The sequence below is a fragment of the Scyliorhinus canicula genome, chromosome 19 (assembly GCF_902713615.1).
Source record: "Scyliorhinus canicula chromosome 19, sScyCan1.1, whole genome shotgun sequence".
In the NCBI taxonomy this organism is placed as follows: Eukaryota; Metazoa; Chordata; class Chondrichthyes; order Carcharhiniformes; family Scyliorhinidae; genus Scyliorhinus; species Scyliorhinus canicula.
Window position 1 is genome coordinate 22,516,346 of NC_052164.1, and position 15,735 is coordinate 22,532,080.

General features: G+C 46.3%; 1 protein-coding gene across 3 annotated transcripts in view; it reads left to right on the top strand.

The window, feature by feature from the left end:
• The window catches only part of LOC119953886 (protein HEG-like), a 127,539-nt gene that overhangs the window by 95,877 nt on the left and 15,927 nt on the right, over window positions 1-15,735 (top strand). For all 3 annotated transcript variants that reach the window (XM_038778511.1, XM_038778510.1, XM_038778513.1), the window contains exons 9-11: window positions 557-594; window positions 3,113-3,200; window positions 8,187-8,361. In XM_038778511.1, the coding sequence (XP_038634439.1) occupies window positions 557-594; window positions 3,113-3,200; window positions 8,187-8,361 (301 nt within the window). The remainder of the gene's footprint in view (window positions 1-556; window positions 595-3,112; window positions 3,201-8,186; window positions 8,362-15,735) is intronic.

A 15,735-nucleotide genomic window follows, 5' to 3' on the forward strand; every position in this document is an offset into this window, starting at 1 on the left:
ACGAAGGATGGCTCTATTAAAATCACACACTGCTGTCAATCATTTGACATCATTACCATATTGCAACTTAACAACTGTTCTGTGTAGTTGGTTTAGAATTGCACATGCGATCTAATGCAAAATATCCCTCATAAGTGATTTTACATTTAAGGCTGAATTATTCCTAATTCGGCATCATTCCTAACTTTCATAGTGGCTAACGCGCAGAAATACTCAGGACACAAACACCAAAGATCATTGTCTGGGTATAATGAACCTCACGGCGCCAAGGACCCAGGTTTTATCCCAGCCCCGGGTCACTATCCGTGTGGAGTTTGCACATTCTACGTGTCTACGTGGGTCTCACCCCCACAACCCAAAAAGATGTGCACCGTAGATGGATTGGCCACGCTAAATTGCTGCTTAATTTGGAAAAATTAATATTCTAATTTTTTTTTAAATAATGAGCCTGTTAAGCCAGTAATGTACTTTGTGGCAGGGGTGCGGTTGATTTTCAATCTTGTTCTATAATATGTGTCTGAGACAACTAAAATATTTAGCTCCTTGTTATTTCTAGGTGTCCATTTGGTTATGGAGGATTTAACTGTGATAAATGTAAGTACCTGTCATTTATATTCTTTGCAAAATGTGACATTTACAAATGACAGATTCAAACTCTCTGTATGAAATGAAATGAAAATCGCTTATTGTCACAAGTAGGCTTCAAATGAAGTTACTGTGAAAAGCCCCTAGTCGCCACATTCCGGCGCCTGTTCGGGGAGGCTGTTACGGGAATCGAACCGTGCTGCTGGCCTGCTTGGTCTGCTTTCAAAGCCAGCTCTTTAGCCCTGTGCTAAACCGGCCCCAGATGCAGACTTGCAGACAAGTAAAGGAAGTGATATGTGTTTGGCAAAATGATCAAAGATCAGACAAAGTCAGATCCGTACCATGAGGGTTCCGGACTGTGAGCTGCATTTTCTGGCCCTTCCCACTGGCAAGATCTTCCGGACGCGCCGATGACAACCACCCCTCCTCACCCCGTATCCAGTTTTCCAGTGGCAAACACCCATTATATCAGCGGGACCAGAAAGACCTGCTGCCAGCCAATGGCAAGCTACCTCTGCTGCCAAAAAAACATGCTGCAGCCGGGCGGGGTGGTGGGGTTACAAAATCCACCTGGGGTGGGATTTGGCCCCCCCCCCCCCACGAACATCGGGATGCCTGGCGAACATGGGGGAAACCCCCAATGCTTGTCCACTGAGGGGCAATCCCACCCCCCCAACCATCCGCCGGCATTGTGACACCTCTCTCACAGTCTTCACGCTATCCCCCCCATCATTCATTGCCCCCAACCCCTGCACACTTTTCTTTTCCTTTTTTAAAGTAAATTTAGAGTACTCAATCCATTTTTTCCAATTAAGGGGCAATTTATCCTCGCCAATCCACCGAGCCTGCCCATCTTTGGGTTGTGGGGGCGAAACCCACCCAAACATGGGGAGAATGTACAAATTCCACACGGACAGTGACCCAGAGCTTGCATTGAACCTAGGACCTTGGTGCCCTGAGGCAGCAGTGCTACCACTGCGCCACCGTGCTGCCCGACCCCTGCACATTTAGGGGAAACACCCCCCCCCCCCCCCAATGAGTCTGCACAGAAGGCCCGCCCCTAGTTGTGCTAGGGCACTGCCCTGCCATATCTCGCACTACCTAAGGGTTATACTGTACTCACCTTGGTTTTTCGAAGTATCACCTTGGCTGCATTGACAATGGGGGTAGTGGCTCACAGCCTTGACTGTTTTCACCTCTGAAGAATTAGAAAGAGAGAATTGATAAACTCTGAAACATGTTGCACATCTCAACAAGTCTGACAGGTGGGCAGCACGGTGGCACAGTGGGTTAGCCCTGCTGCCTCACGGCGCTGAGGTCCCAGGTTCGATCCTGGCTCTGGGTCACCGTCTGTGTGGAGTTTGCACGTTCTCCCCGTGCTCGCGTGGGTTTCGCCCCCACAACCCAAAGGTGTGCAGGCTAGGTGGATTGGCCATGCTAAATTGCCCCTTAATTGAAAAAAATGAATTGGGCACTCTAAATTGTTTTTTTAAAACAAGTCTGACAGTATCTATGGCGAGAGAAGGGAGCTAATGTTTTGAGTCTGGATGACTCTTTGTCAAATCTGGAGAGAGCGGGAAATAGGGTCAGATTTATAGCGTTGTGGGGAGCGGGCGTGGAGCGGTGGGGCTGGATAGGTGGCCAGTGATGGAGATTGACGAAGTTGCTGTGGACAGAAAGACAAAAGCAATATAAAATGGGGGTGATTAAGGTGCACTGCACGGTGGCGCAGTGGTTAGCACTTCTGCCTCATGGCACCGAGGTCTCAGGTTCGATCCGGGTCACTGTCCGTGTGGAGTTTGCACATTCTCCCCGTGTTTGCGTGGGTTTCGCCCCCACAACCCAAAGATGCGCAGGGTATGTGGATTGGCCATGCTAAATTGCCCCTTAATTGGAAAAAATGAATTGGATACTCTTAAAAAAAATTTTTTATGGGGGTGATTAAGGCTGAGAACGTACTGATAGTGGCACATAAAGAGATTAGAATGTGTGAATGGCAAAACAAAAATCAGCATGTCAAAGGGCAATTAGGAACAGATGGCCCGAATGGGGTGGGAGAGTGGGACAATGATGGGGGGGAAACGGATCAATGGAAGGAAGAAAACAAATTGATGGAAATAAAAATGGGGAGAAGGTGGAGGAGAGAGCATCCATAGTAATTTGCTTTAAAGTGAAGTAAAAGTAGGGAAAATGGGGAAAAGTACATGCCCCTCATAGGTGGCTGAACATCAATTAATCACAGTATTGGAAAGGCTGAGAGATCGGAGAATGAAGGATTGTGTTCAGGACGAGAGAAGGCAACAAACATTTTGTAACAAATTCTTCATTTCAAATGACCTTCTTTAAATTAATTTTAATTCTGATATTTATTGGATCAAAAAATAAAAACTCACATCTAATTTATATTCTAATTACACGGTTTAATGCTTTCCCGTTCACTTTTTAAATCTGATGAGGCTTACTGTTCATAAAGAATGAGCATGTGATGGTTCCATTTGTAATATTAATGTGACTACTTTTTCCCCAGCATATTTACTGGTGGTTGTGGTGGTCTCCTGTGTACTGGGTGGCATCATTCTCCTCCTCTTGTTGGCCTTGATCACAACGTGTCTCAGGTAAGAATGTGACACACATTTCTATCCTGCGCTGCTAATAAATGGTAGGATTCAGAGGAAAAGATTATTTTCCACGTCAAAAGCAAAATTGGCTACTCGTCCAAATTGGAAGCTTCATGACATGAAATGCTGGTGGAAATAGATGCATGTACTTTTTTAAAAATGTTTCTCTTGTTATGGGCCAGTGTTTAGAAAACACCAAAGTATAAAGTGGCGTTCACCTGACCTATAACTGTTTGTTGAATTTGGCTAGGATGAGCAGAAGAGCCTGCCTTTCAGGTGTTATTCAACAGATTCTTCGGCATTTTTAATCAAAAAAACAATCTTTAGTCTAAGAATTGAATAAACATTTGTATAAACACATACAGCAAGAATTTTTATCAACTACAAAGCACAAAGACGCCACACAGCTACGGTAATCTATGTATAACCCTTAATGAATTCACCCTTAACTGTTCCAACTCAACAACAAAATCCAAGTAAAACCAGAAACCCCTTTTCAAAGGTGTGGCCCAGCACATGGCTTTCTCACTGGTATACGACTGTGGTTATTGATACTCTTGTTCCCCTTTTCAAACAGCAGATTTGAATTCCTTCCAGAAAGCAATTATCTCTTTTAAGTTACCAAGTAATCTGGAACAGCTTTTAAAATGAAGATAGAGAAAAACATCTCTTTCAACCAGTGCAGTTCAATCCAGTCCCAACTCAAAGCGAAAGTAAAACTCTCAGAGCCGCAGCCCAGCTCCACCCACACAATGACATCACTGAAGCCATGTGATAAGACAAAAACCTTTCTTAAAGGAACACTCCCATGACATTCTACTTGGTGCTTTAGTGGTTTGTCAACATTCTAGAAGAATAAGCTTTCACCACATTTTTTGTTACTTTTTGGAATATATAACAATTGAGTACAAAGAGATCAAGCAGATGATTCATTAAACATGCTCTCTCACCTGCCAATTTCCACCCAATGTATCACAAAGCCCTCCGGGCATCTACGCACCTTCTATGGCAACAGTATGGTGACAAATGTTGGCCAATAATTTTTCCCCTGACTGCCAGCTTAACAAATTAAAATGTTGATTTGCCATTTATAAAGGATGCCCTTAAATACAGAATCACAGACAACAATACAGTGCAGAAGACACCCTTCCGCCCATTGAGTCTGCACCGATGCATGAAAGGCACCTGACCTGCCTTTTGTAATCTATGCCTCAATTGATAAAGGCAAGTATCACATATGCCTTTTTTTACCACTCTATTAACCTGCCTTCAGAGATCTATGGATAAACACACCCAAAGTCCCTTTGTTTCATAGATAGAATTTACAGTGCAGAAGGAGGCCATTCAGCCCATCGAGTCTGCACCGGCTCTTGGAAAGAGCACCCTACCCACGGTCAACAACTCCACCCTATCCCCATAACCCAGTATCCCCATAACCCAGTAACCCCACCCAACACTAAGGGCAATTTTGGACACTAAGGGCAATTTATCATGGCCAATCCACCTAACCTGCACATCTTTGGACTGTGGGAGGAAACCGGAGCACCCGGAGGAAACCCACGCAGACACGGGGAGGATGTGCAGACTCCGCACAGACAGTGACCCAAGCCGGAATCAAACCTGGGACCCTGGAGCTGTGAAGCGATTGTGCTATCCACAATGCTACTTTGGGTTCTTTGGAACTTCCCAGTGTCAGGCCATTAATTGAATACTTTCTTGTCCAAATACTCCTTACAAAGTAGATCACCTCATATTTTTCAGGGTTAATTTCCATTTGCCATTTTTCTGCCCATTTGACCATCCCATCTATATCTTTATGTAACTCCAGGACACTCCACCTCACTGTTAACCTACTGATGCTATCCCCTACATTATCATCTATGTAATTTATATAGTCACTAACAATAGGGGACACAGCACAGATCCCTGTGGTACACCACTTGCCACTGGCTTCCTGTCACTAAAACAGTCTTTTGGCATCACCCTCTTTCTCCTACAGCTAAGACAATTTTGAGTCCACCTTATCAAGTTACCCTGTATCCCATCATGCATTTGCCTTCTTTAAGTCTTCAATGTGGGACCTTGTCAAAGACTTTGCTGAAATCCATGTAAACTACATCAACTGCACTATCCTCACCTACACACCTAGGGCGGAATTCTCCGACTCCCCGGGGGGTCGGAGAATCGCCCGCGGCCGGTGTCAATCCCGCCCTCGCCGTGTCCCGAATTCTCCGCCCCCCCCCCCCCCCCGAGATTCGGCGGGGGCGGGAATTACGCCGCGCCGGTCGGCGGGCCCCCCGCGGCGATTCTCCGGCCCGCGATGGGCCGAAGTCCCGCCGCTGACGGGCCTTTCCCGCCGGCGTGGTTTAAACCTCCTCTGGTACCGGCGGGATTGGCGGCACGGGCGGGGTCCTGGGGGGGTGGGGGGGTGCGGGCCGATCTGACCCCGGGGGGTGCCCCGACGGTGGCCTGGCCCACAATTGGGGCCCACCGATCGGTAGGCGGGCCTGTGCCGTGGGGGCACTCTTTTTCTTCCGCCCCTGCCATGGCCTTCACCATGGCGGGGGCGGAAATGACCCCCTTCCCTGCGCATGCGCCGGTATGACGTCAGCAGCCGCTGAAGCTCCGGCGCATGCTCGGACTACCGCCGGCCAGCGAAGGCCTTTCGGCCCCGGCTGGCGGGGCGCCAAAGGCTGTTCGCGCCAGCCGACAGAGCAGGAACCATTCCGGCGCAGGCCTACCTCCTAAAGGTGCGGAGAATTCCGCACCTTTGGGGAGGCCCGATGTTGGAGTGGTTCACGCCACTCTGTCCCGCCGGGACCCAGCCCTGGTCACCTCAAAAAATTCAATCAAATTTGTTAGGCATGACACCCCCCCCCCCCCCCCCCTTCCCCCCCCCCCCCCCCCCCCCCCCCCCCCCCGACAAAGCCATGCTGACTATTCCTGATCAAATCTTGCCTCTCCAAGTGAAGATAGATTCTCTCCTTCAGAATTATCGGCAATAGTTTCCCCACCACTGACATAAAACTCGCTGGTCTGTAGTTCCCTGGCTTACCTCTAGAATTTTTCTTAAATAGTGGACTACATTAGCTGTTCTCCAGTCCAATGGCTCCTCCCCTGCGGCCAGAGAGGAATCAAAACATTGGGCCTGAGCCCCTGCAATCTCCTCCCTCGCCTCCCACAGCATCCTGGGATAAAATTCATCAAGACCTGGAGATTTGTCCACTTTTAAGCCTGCCAATACCTCCAATACTGTGTCACTCCCTATGACAATTTGCTCAAGAACCTCACACACTCTCTCCCTGAGTTCCATACCTACCTCATTCTCTTGGGTGAAGACAAATGTGAAGTATTCATTCAACACCCTACCAATGTCCTCTGGCACCACCCACAGATTCCCCCTTGGTCTCTAATGGGCCCTACTCTTTCCCTGGTTATCCTCTTCCCATTAATATACTTACAGAATATCTTGGGAATTTCCTTACTTTTACCAGCCAAAACTTTCTCAGATCCCCTCTTTGCTCTCGTAATTGCTTTCTTAAGCCCCACCCTGCACTTTCTGTACTCCATCAATGCCTCCGTTGATTTACTCCCCTTGTACTTGCTAAAAACCTCTATTTTTGTAGGTCCTACTTATTGGCCCCTCTAAATATTGAGCTAAAAAGTTCTCCTGTATATATTTTGTGAACTCCATTCCATCTATGCCCTAAACACAGTGTTGGAAAAGTTGAAATCACCGAATATTATTTTTACAAACCTCTGCAAATTGCACACATATTTGCTCCTCAGTTTCCCGCTGACAGTCTCGGGGTCTATAACCAACACTTAGCAATGCGGCTGTCCCTTTTTTACTCATAAGCTCTACGCACAAAGCTCCATTTGCTGCCCCCTCTAAGATATCATCTCTGACTCCTTACGGAGTAACTGACTCCTTAACTAATAATGCATTGGTCCCCCCTCTTTTACCCCCTCCTCTGTCTTGCCTGAAGATTCGATATTCCGGGGTGTTGATTTGCCAATCATGCCACTCCCTCAACCACATCTCCGCGATGGCTACTATGTCACAATTCCATGTGTAAATCTTCACCCGTAACTCAGCCGTTTTACCCTGTAATACCCCTGGCATTAAAGTAGAGGCCATCCAACCTCACCTTATTCTCTTGAAACTTACTGCAGCTATATTCTGTACAAATACAAATCTGCATTGTAAAGTAAATTTCCTTGTACTAACCCTCAATGTATTGAGACATTTGCGCCCCCCCCCCCCCCCCCCCCCCCCCCCCCCCCCCCCCCCCCCCCCCCCCCCCCCCCCCCCAACCAAAGACTCTGCGTTGTGCACCATTGTTGGTCATTTAAGGGAATCGTGTGATATGGAGATTGGGTCGGCAAGTGGAGTTGAGTTCAAGGATAAGCTATGATTTTATTGAATGACAGAGCAATCTGAAGGAATAAGCCTTCACAGCTGGTGACTTTTATTGACTGTGTTCTTAGCCATGCAGTGCTGACATCATGTTGATGCTTATCCTGTTTGCCTGCCATCAAAGGGTGGCTTTAAGAAATGATATTGTTGTGATACTGCTGCTACCCTCACTGCACTAATGTAAGTGTGATATTTTGATCAGTCATACCTTAGTACAAACACTTGACCTTTGAGCAGCCATTAGCTGATATTTTGAAGCAATGTATTCAATCTGGTATGAACTAGCTCTTCTGTGAAGGGGAAAATAAACATCATGCAGCCATTTATATTGTCGGTGCACAAGTAGAATCGATGCATCTTTGAAGGAAGGCAGGAAGGATAATAGCATAAAGGCACACACCGTCCACATGAATGGATAAATGCAATGTCCTAACTGGTTTAAATTGGGATTTGAATACCATGGGATCTGCACACATTTAATTGCAACATGTAATCACATTGCAAATTCTACTGTCTGTAGAGATTGATGTTGCAACTAAAGCAAAATTGTTTTTCATTTATAGGTCCAAGAGTGGTTCGTGTAGTTCGTCGTCCGGCTCTCACGATTATGTAATGTGGCCCAAATCCGAGATGCCAAAAATTCCTCGTGCCACCATGCACTGGGATGGCAATCAGCTTGAAATGCAGGAGAATGGGAGCACTAGCAGTTTAAACGATATCCATCGGGATGGTAGAACGGTGAGTTCATTTAAGGGATTTTCACATTAAGTCATTGCAGGTTTAATGTAAGCCTACTTGCGACAATAATAAAGATTATTATTATTATTATTATTGCGCCTGGGGTGTCAATGGGGGGGGGGGGGGGGGTGTAAAAACGGATGCCGACTGTGTTAAGTTCTGATAGTGTCTGAGTAATAAAAACTGGAAAGCCTTGATGTCATTCATTCCAATTTTATTGAGCTCTACAATTATTTCCCATTCAACACCACAGTGCCACCATCCCCTTTATATATTCGCGCAGTCTCAAACAATAAATGTAGTCTATTAAACAATTCTAATTTTCTTTTAAACATTTAGAGTACTCAATTCATTTTTTCCAATTAAGGGGCAATTTAGCGTGGCCTATCCACCTGCCCTGCATATCTTTGAGTTGTGGGGGCGAAACCCACGCAAACATGGGGAGAATGTGCAAACTCCTCACGGACAGTGACCCAGAGCCGGGATCGAACCAGGGTCCTCAGCGCCGTAGTTAGCAATGCTAACCACTGTGCCACATTGCTGCCCTTACAATTTCTAATAATTTCTTCGAACTGGCCCCTTTTTTTTGTTAGACAGTCAGATAATTGGTAACTGTTGTCAACCCACTTGATCTTGACAAACTTCCTCTTCTCTGGCAGTTGTTTTATAGGCTCGTTTTGTCAATCCATAGTTTTTTCTCATTGACTCTTTTCATAGAGTGGACCTTCTCCCAAAGGGATTTATTGACTTTGTGACACTCAATAAGTACTGTTCCTGAATTTAAACTTTCAGTCAGGGATCCTGGCTATAAAAATGCCGTATCTATTGCCTCTACTAAGGCCACTGTCTCCGCTGCTATTGTACTTTTTAGCAACTCTTCATATCTTTTTAGTTTCCCATGCCAGAGGGCAACATTTTCTTTTCTCTCCCAGGAGAAAATTGTAAACCCTCCCTCCCGCACTTGCAAAGCCATCATAGAGATAAGCAGAAGATGCGTCACTATAAACAATTTGTTTCAGTTGTCTAATATCACCTAAAGATGGGAATTTTAAAACACAGTTCTCCAAATTTAATTTTTATTTTAATAAACATTTTATTGAGTTATTTTTAGGTATTATAACAACACAAGTACATGAAACTATAAACATAGTGGAAAAGCCGCCTCCCTTCCTTACAGGTCCCACCTTTATTAACCCCCTCCTCTAAGCTAAACTACCCCCACCTTCTTCTGCTGACGATTAATTTTCCACAATGAAGTCGACGAACGGTTGCCACCACCGGGCGAACACTAACAGTGACCCTCTCAAGGCGAACTTGATTTTCTCCAAACAGAGGAAGTTAGCCATGTCCGATAGCCAGGTCTCCGACTTCGGGGGCTTTGAGTCCCTCCAAGCTAATAGTATCCGTCTCCAGGCTACCAGGGAAGCAAAGGCCAGAACTTCTGCCTCTTTCCCCTCCTGAATTCCTGGGTCTTCCGACACCCTGAAAATCGCCACCGCTGGACTCGGTGCCACCCTTGTTTTTAACACCGTGGACATGACATCTGCAAACCCCTGCCAAAATCCCCTAAGCTTCGGACATGTCTAGAACATGTGGACATGGTTCGCTGGTCCTCCCGCACATTTTGCACACTTGTCTTCCACCCCAATGAATCTGCTCATCCACTGTCATGTGAGCCTGGTGAACGACCTTAAATTGTATCCGGCTGAGCCTGGCACATGTTGCGGACGCGTTGACTCTACTCAGCGCATCCGCCCATAGACCATCCTCTATCTCTCCTCCCAGCTCCTCCTCCCACTTGCGCTTCAGCTCCTCGGTCTGCGTCTCCTCTGACTCCATAAGTTCCTTTTAAATGTCCGCGAAGCTCCTTTCTCCTACCCACCGTCTGGAAACTACCCTGTCCTGAATCCCCCTTACCGGTAGGAGCGAGAATGTTGACATCTGTTTACGTAGGAAGTCCCACACCTGCAGGTACCTGAATTTGTTTCCCCTCGCCAACCCAACTTCTCCTCCAGTGCTCTCATATTCAGAAATCTCCCCTCTTAAAAATATATCCCCCATCCTCTCAATCCCTGCTCTCCGCCATATCCGGAACCCATCCAATTTTAATTTCACTACTGTTTTGTTTACATGAACAATTTCTTCAACTTTGGGATTGTTCAGTTTGGTACGTGCTGCTAAAATATCAAAACTGGCGTCCGGTCATGTATGTCTAGCTGGGTGGCACAGTGGTTAGCACTGCTGCCTAAGGCCCGAATAGCCGGGTTCGAATCCCGGCCCTGGGTCACTGTCTGTGTGGAGTTTGCACATTCTCCCCGTGTCTGCGTGGGTTTCACCCCCACAACCCAAAGATATGCAAGGTAGGTGGATTGAACATGCTACATTGCCCCTTAATTGGAAAAAAAGGAATTGGGTACTCTAAATTTAAAAAGAAGGATTTTAAATATCTATCAACTTGCATTCCCAACCATTTGTGGCTAACGGAGCCAAGACGATCTTCAAAATAATCTTTCCTGCCGTAGATGAATCTAACCTTGCATCTTGGCTACCCAAGTTTTCCTCAAATCATTGTGCCACCAGGGCAGCACGGTGGCTTGGTGGGTTAGCACTGTAGCCTCACGGCGCCGAGGTCCCAGGTTCGATCCTGGCTCTGGGTCACTGGCCATGTGGAGTTTGCACATTCTCCCCGTGTTTGCGTGGGTTTTGCCCCCACAACCCAAAGATGTGCAAGCTAGGTGGATTGGCCACACTAAATTGCCCCTTTAATTGGAAAAAATGAATTGGGTACTCTAAATTATTTTTTAAATTATTGTGCTACCAGCCTGGCTTTGACCATATAAGTTCCATCAGGAAGTACCTTTTCCATGTGTATCCACCTGGGAGATAGAGGACATCGAGTTCTATCTGGGATCTCTGTGTATATGCCAAATTCTTTCTAACTTTGCAGTTCCTGCTGTTTTGCACCTTTTATTAATTTACCATCAAATTTGTTGGAGGCCACCAAGACCTCGCAATCATAAGGACTTCTGCTCCTTGTAGCATTCCTTGTCTGTACCATATTTCTTGACCTTGTCAAGCGACACCCTCTATCCTGCTTTATATCTTGTTCTAGACTGCTACTGGTTGACCTACCCCTCTTATTATGAGATGTTCTTGATCTTTTCCGATGTGCATGCCTGAACTGATACTACGTTTCTGTGCTCTCCATTTTTGTACTTTCGGTTCCTAATCCATCGGATTAACCTTCTCTTCTTCATCCTATACGTTCAACCAGTTTTGATATTTTCCGGTGGCCTTCCCTGCTCTCCACGATAGGTGCAACCTTCCATTGACTGGCCCCTTCTGGCAAATATGTCACTTTAGTGCCAGCCTTTGGCAGAGGTCCTTTAGGACAAATAGCCTCATCTCGTTCCTCAGAATAACTGTGCCCCTTTTCAGACACCCTGTCAATTTCCCTGATCCGGTCCTCATAATTCTGTAACATTGGCGTTGTGGCTTAGATGGTTCAAGCGCCCGTCTTGTAAACAGAAGATTCTGAGTTTGAATGTCAGCAATGCCGTCATACCTTAAGGTCAAAGGTGCTACCTCGAGAACAGATGTTCGCAATTTCGTAGCGAAAGCAGAAAATGTTGGCAAATTCTCTGCAGCACCAACCTTGAAGTTTAGGGGCGGCACGGTTGCGCAGTGGTTAGCACTGTTGCTTCAGAGCTCCAGGGTCTCGGGTTTGAGTCCCGGCTTGGGTCACTGTCTGTGCGGAGTCTGCACATTCTCCCCAAGTCTGTGTGGGTTTCCTCCGGGTGCTCCGGTTTCCTCCCACAATCCAAAGGTATGCAGGTTCGATGGATTGGCCAAGCTAAATTGCCCCTGTGTCCAAAAAACGTTTGGTGGGTTTGCTGGGTTACAGGGATAGGGTGGAGGCGTGTGCTTAAGTAGGGTGTTCTTTCCAAGGGCAGGTGCAGACTCGATGGGCCCTAATGGCCTCCTTCTGCACTGTTTCTGTAAATTCTAAATCTGTACCTATAACCTATCCCCTCGATAAATGATTTCTTTTATAGTTTGCCACGTCTCCCGGTTTCAAACTAGTTTCCGATGGCTATGCATTGCGCCTCAAAGCTCTCTGAATTTTTTTGAGGTTTCTGTTTTAAGGTCTGCTCTCCTGCCCTGCCTGCAGTGCATTCAAATGCTCAGAAAAGGTAGAGTTAATCATAGCTGAAGTGTAGACTTGAGAGATGAACAGACACTTCCAACACTGATGAAGGTTCAACTCAATTTTATTAACTACTTCTAGCTAACTAACACACGATGACTGTGGGTCTAAATGATGCTAACTTAAACTAGAGACCTAAGCCTTGTCCGAACCAGTTGATTCTCTCAGCACGTGGTGTGAGTCCGTGCTGGGCTGAATAAGTTCCTGTTACACTCAGAGGCAGCACCCAGAATGAGCGGGAACTGTGGTGCCCTCTGCCTTTATAGTGTGCGTATTCTAACTGGTGATTGGCTGCGGTGTTTGTACATGTTGATTGGTCCCCGTGTGTGTCCATCAGTGTGTGTCTGCACCATGATATACTGGTGTATATTCTGACAATAGCCATGTAACTTCATCCATACAGAAAGATTCTAATATTTCCTCCACCCGATTGCAGCATCCGATTGCTTTTTGAAGCTTTTGGACTTTTTGTCTCAACACTATGCCTGTTCCATGTGTAAATCACACTTTATGCAGTAGAATTTACCTGACATCATAAATTTACATGTTACTTGTTTGAACGTATGTGCCTTTGGTAGAACAAAGCTGATTCATAACATTGTACAGCTGATATATAACCAGAACTTGGTGTTCCTCTGTCTGACAGAACTTTCAAATGACCTTGCGGAATGCATTTTATGCTGCATCTATTTGGCTGGAAGATGGCCATTGCAAAAGGTGAAATGTTATGTGGTTTGGTACATGCCCAAATCCTTGGCAAGCATCAAACATAAATTTAGACCGAACCCGCAAAGCTGCAGTTTGAATAACACCTTGTTTCTAAACGGTATTTACCCTTTACAAGGTTCTGAAGTAGGTATCTTATCTGACTGAAAACAACTCCTTGATTTCACTATTCACTGGCCCCACTTCTCAAGGTATATTCAAAAAGGTCACTAAAGTGGCAAGTGTCATGGCTCTTATTCCCCACCCCATCAAGCTTGCCCCATATGTTTGTGGTCTATTATATAATAACAGATCATAGTAGGAGCATGACTGGGCCTGTGACTGTTGGCTTCAAACTGTCCAATATAATTTTTTTCAGCCATGTAGCACTCTCGCCTCAGTATTAGAAGGTTGTGGTTCATGTCTCACTCCAAAGGTCTGAGCACAAAATATCGAGGTCAACCTTCCGCTGTGGTACCAAGGGAATGCTGCACTGTCAGAGGCAGCCTGTTTTGAATGAGAATTTAAACGAGGCTCCGTCGCCCCTCCAGGGTGAACATGAAAGATCCCATGGCACTATTTCGAAGCCGAACTAAGGGAGTTTTCCCAGATGTTCCGGCCAATATTTATTCCCCAATCAACATCACAAAAACAGATTATTTTCTCTTTATCATATTGTTTGCTTCTGCACAAATTGGCTGCTGAATTTGTAACATTTATCAGTGGCTACTTCAAAATTACTCCAGTAGCTGACACCGTAGCATAAGAATGTAAGTCGTTTTCTTTCAAGATGCTGATGAGGAATTGGTTGGCAGTGTTTATTACAGTTTCTATAGTTACAATGATCGACTGTCCTGACTCCCAGCTGAAAACCAGCAAGATGCACAAGAGAGCGGTTCCTATCAGATGTCTCCATTCATCTTACATTTAACAGTTTAATTCCTGAAACTAAAATTTGCCTTTAACACCCATGAATTATGGAACCTGAGATTTGCAACAAAGGCTGAGATTCTCCATCCCTGTGCAGGGGGGCAGACAATGCTGCCATTGTCCCCACCCCTCACCAGTGATAGGGTTCCTGCCTAAAAGAATGGGAACCTCATTACCATCTATTAGCAGATCATTAAGCCTTCCGCGCTGTGTCGACCCTTCATTAGGGTTTCCCTATCTTGGCAGCGGAGTTTAAAACTTGCGTGGACCAATGGGGACCTGGGAAAGAGAACCAACTGGGGCGCACAGGTAAGTACTGCGCACGGGAGGAGGGAGGAGACCTCCTTTTAAAAATTCTTTGACAATCGGGGAACCCTTAGCCTGCTCCACCAGCATGACATTGTGGTTCCCACCACCAGGATTTATTTGTAAATGAGTTTCAAAGAAACTGGTGGGAGAATCCGTTATGCCCTGCTTTGCCCGCCTGAGTTGACACTCAGTCTATGGCTGGGGCTTTCTCTTTTTTTTTAAACTACGAATTTTAGAAATACTTTCAGATTTTTCCATTTGCTACCTAATTGCTTTGTGACCGCCTGAAGTTACAGCTCCTGGGTAAAAAGCTATTCAGTCCATCAGGATAATCCCAAAATTATTCAGTCTTTCAGGATAAACCCAAAGTTCATGCTCTAATATGGTCATCCACAGGGTAGTAAAGGTTGAGCTCAGTTTTTTTCTAATTTAATTTTTTTAAAAATTTAGAGTATCCAATTCATTTTTTCCAATTAAGGGGCAATTTAGCATGGCCAATCTGTTTACCCTGCACATCTTTGGGTTGTGGGGGCGAAACACATACAAACACGGGGAGAATGTGCAAATTCCACACTGACAGTGACCCGGGGTCGGGATCAAACCCACGTTCTCCGCGCTGTCGGCAGCACGGTTTAGCTCAGTTGGCTAGACAGCTGGTTTGTGATGCAGAGCAAGGCCAGAAGCGTGGGTTAAATTCCCATACCAGCTGAGGCCATTCATGAAGGCCCCGCCTTCTCAATTTTGCCCTTTACCTGAGGTGTGGTGATCCTCAGATTAAATCACCACCAGTGATCAGGAAGTGGGTGGTGGGGGAGGGGTCGGCATGGGAGCGTATGGAGGCGGCTTCATGCAAGGGCACCAGTCTGGGGGCGATGGTAACTGCGCCTCTGCTGTACACGCCGGCACGGTACTCCACCAGCCCCGTGGTGGTGGTGGCTCTGAGAGTCTGGGGGCAATGGAGGAGGCATGTGGGAGCAGAGGGAGCATTGGTCTGGTTCCCAATCTGTAATAATCACCGGTTTGTCCCGGGAAGTATGGATGGGGAGTTCCAGATATGGTGGAGAGCAGGGATTGAGAGGATGGGGGACATGTTTATAGAGGGGAGCTTCCAAGTATGAGGGCGCTGGAGGAGAAGTTTGGGTTGGCGAGGGGAAACTAATTCAGGTACCTGCAGGCGCGGGACATCCTACGTAAACAGGTGTCAACCTTCTCGCTCCTACCGC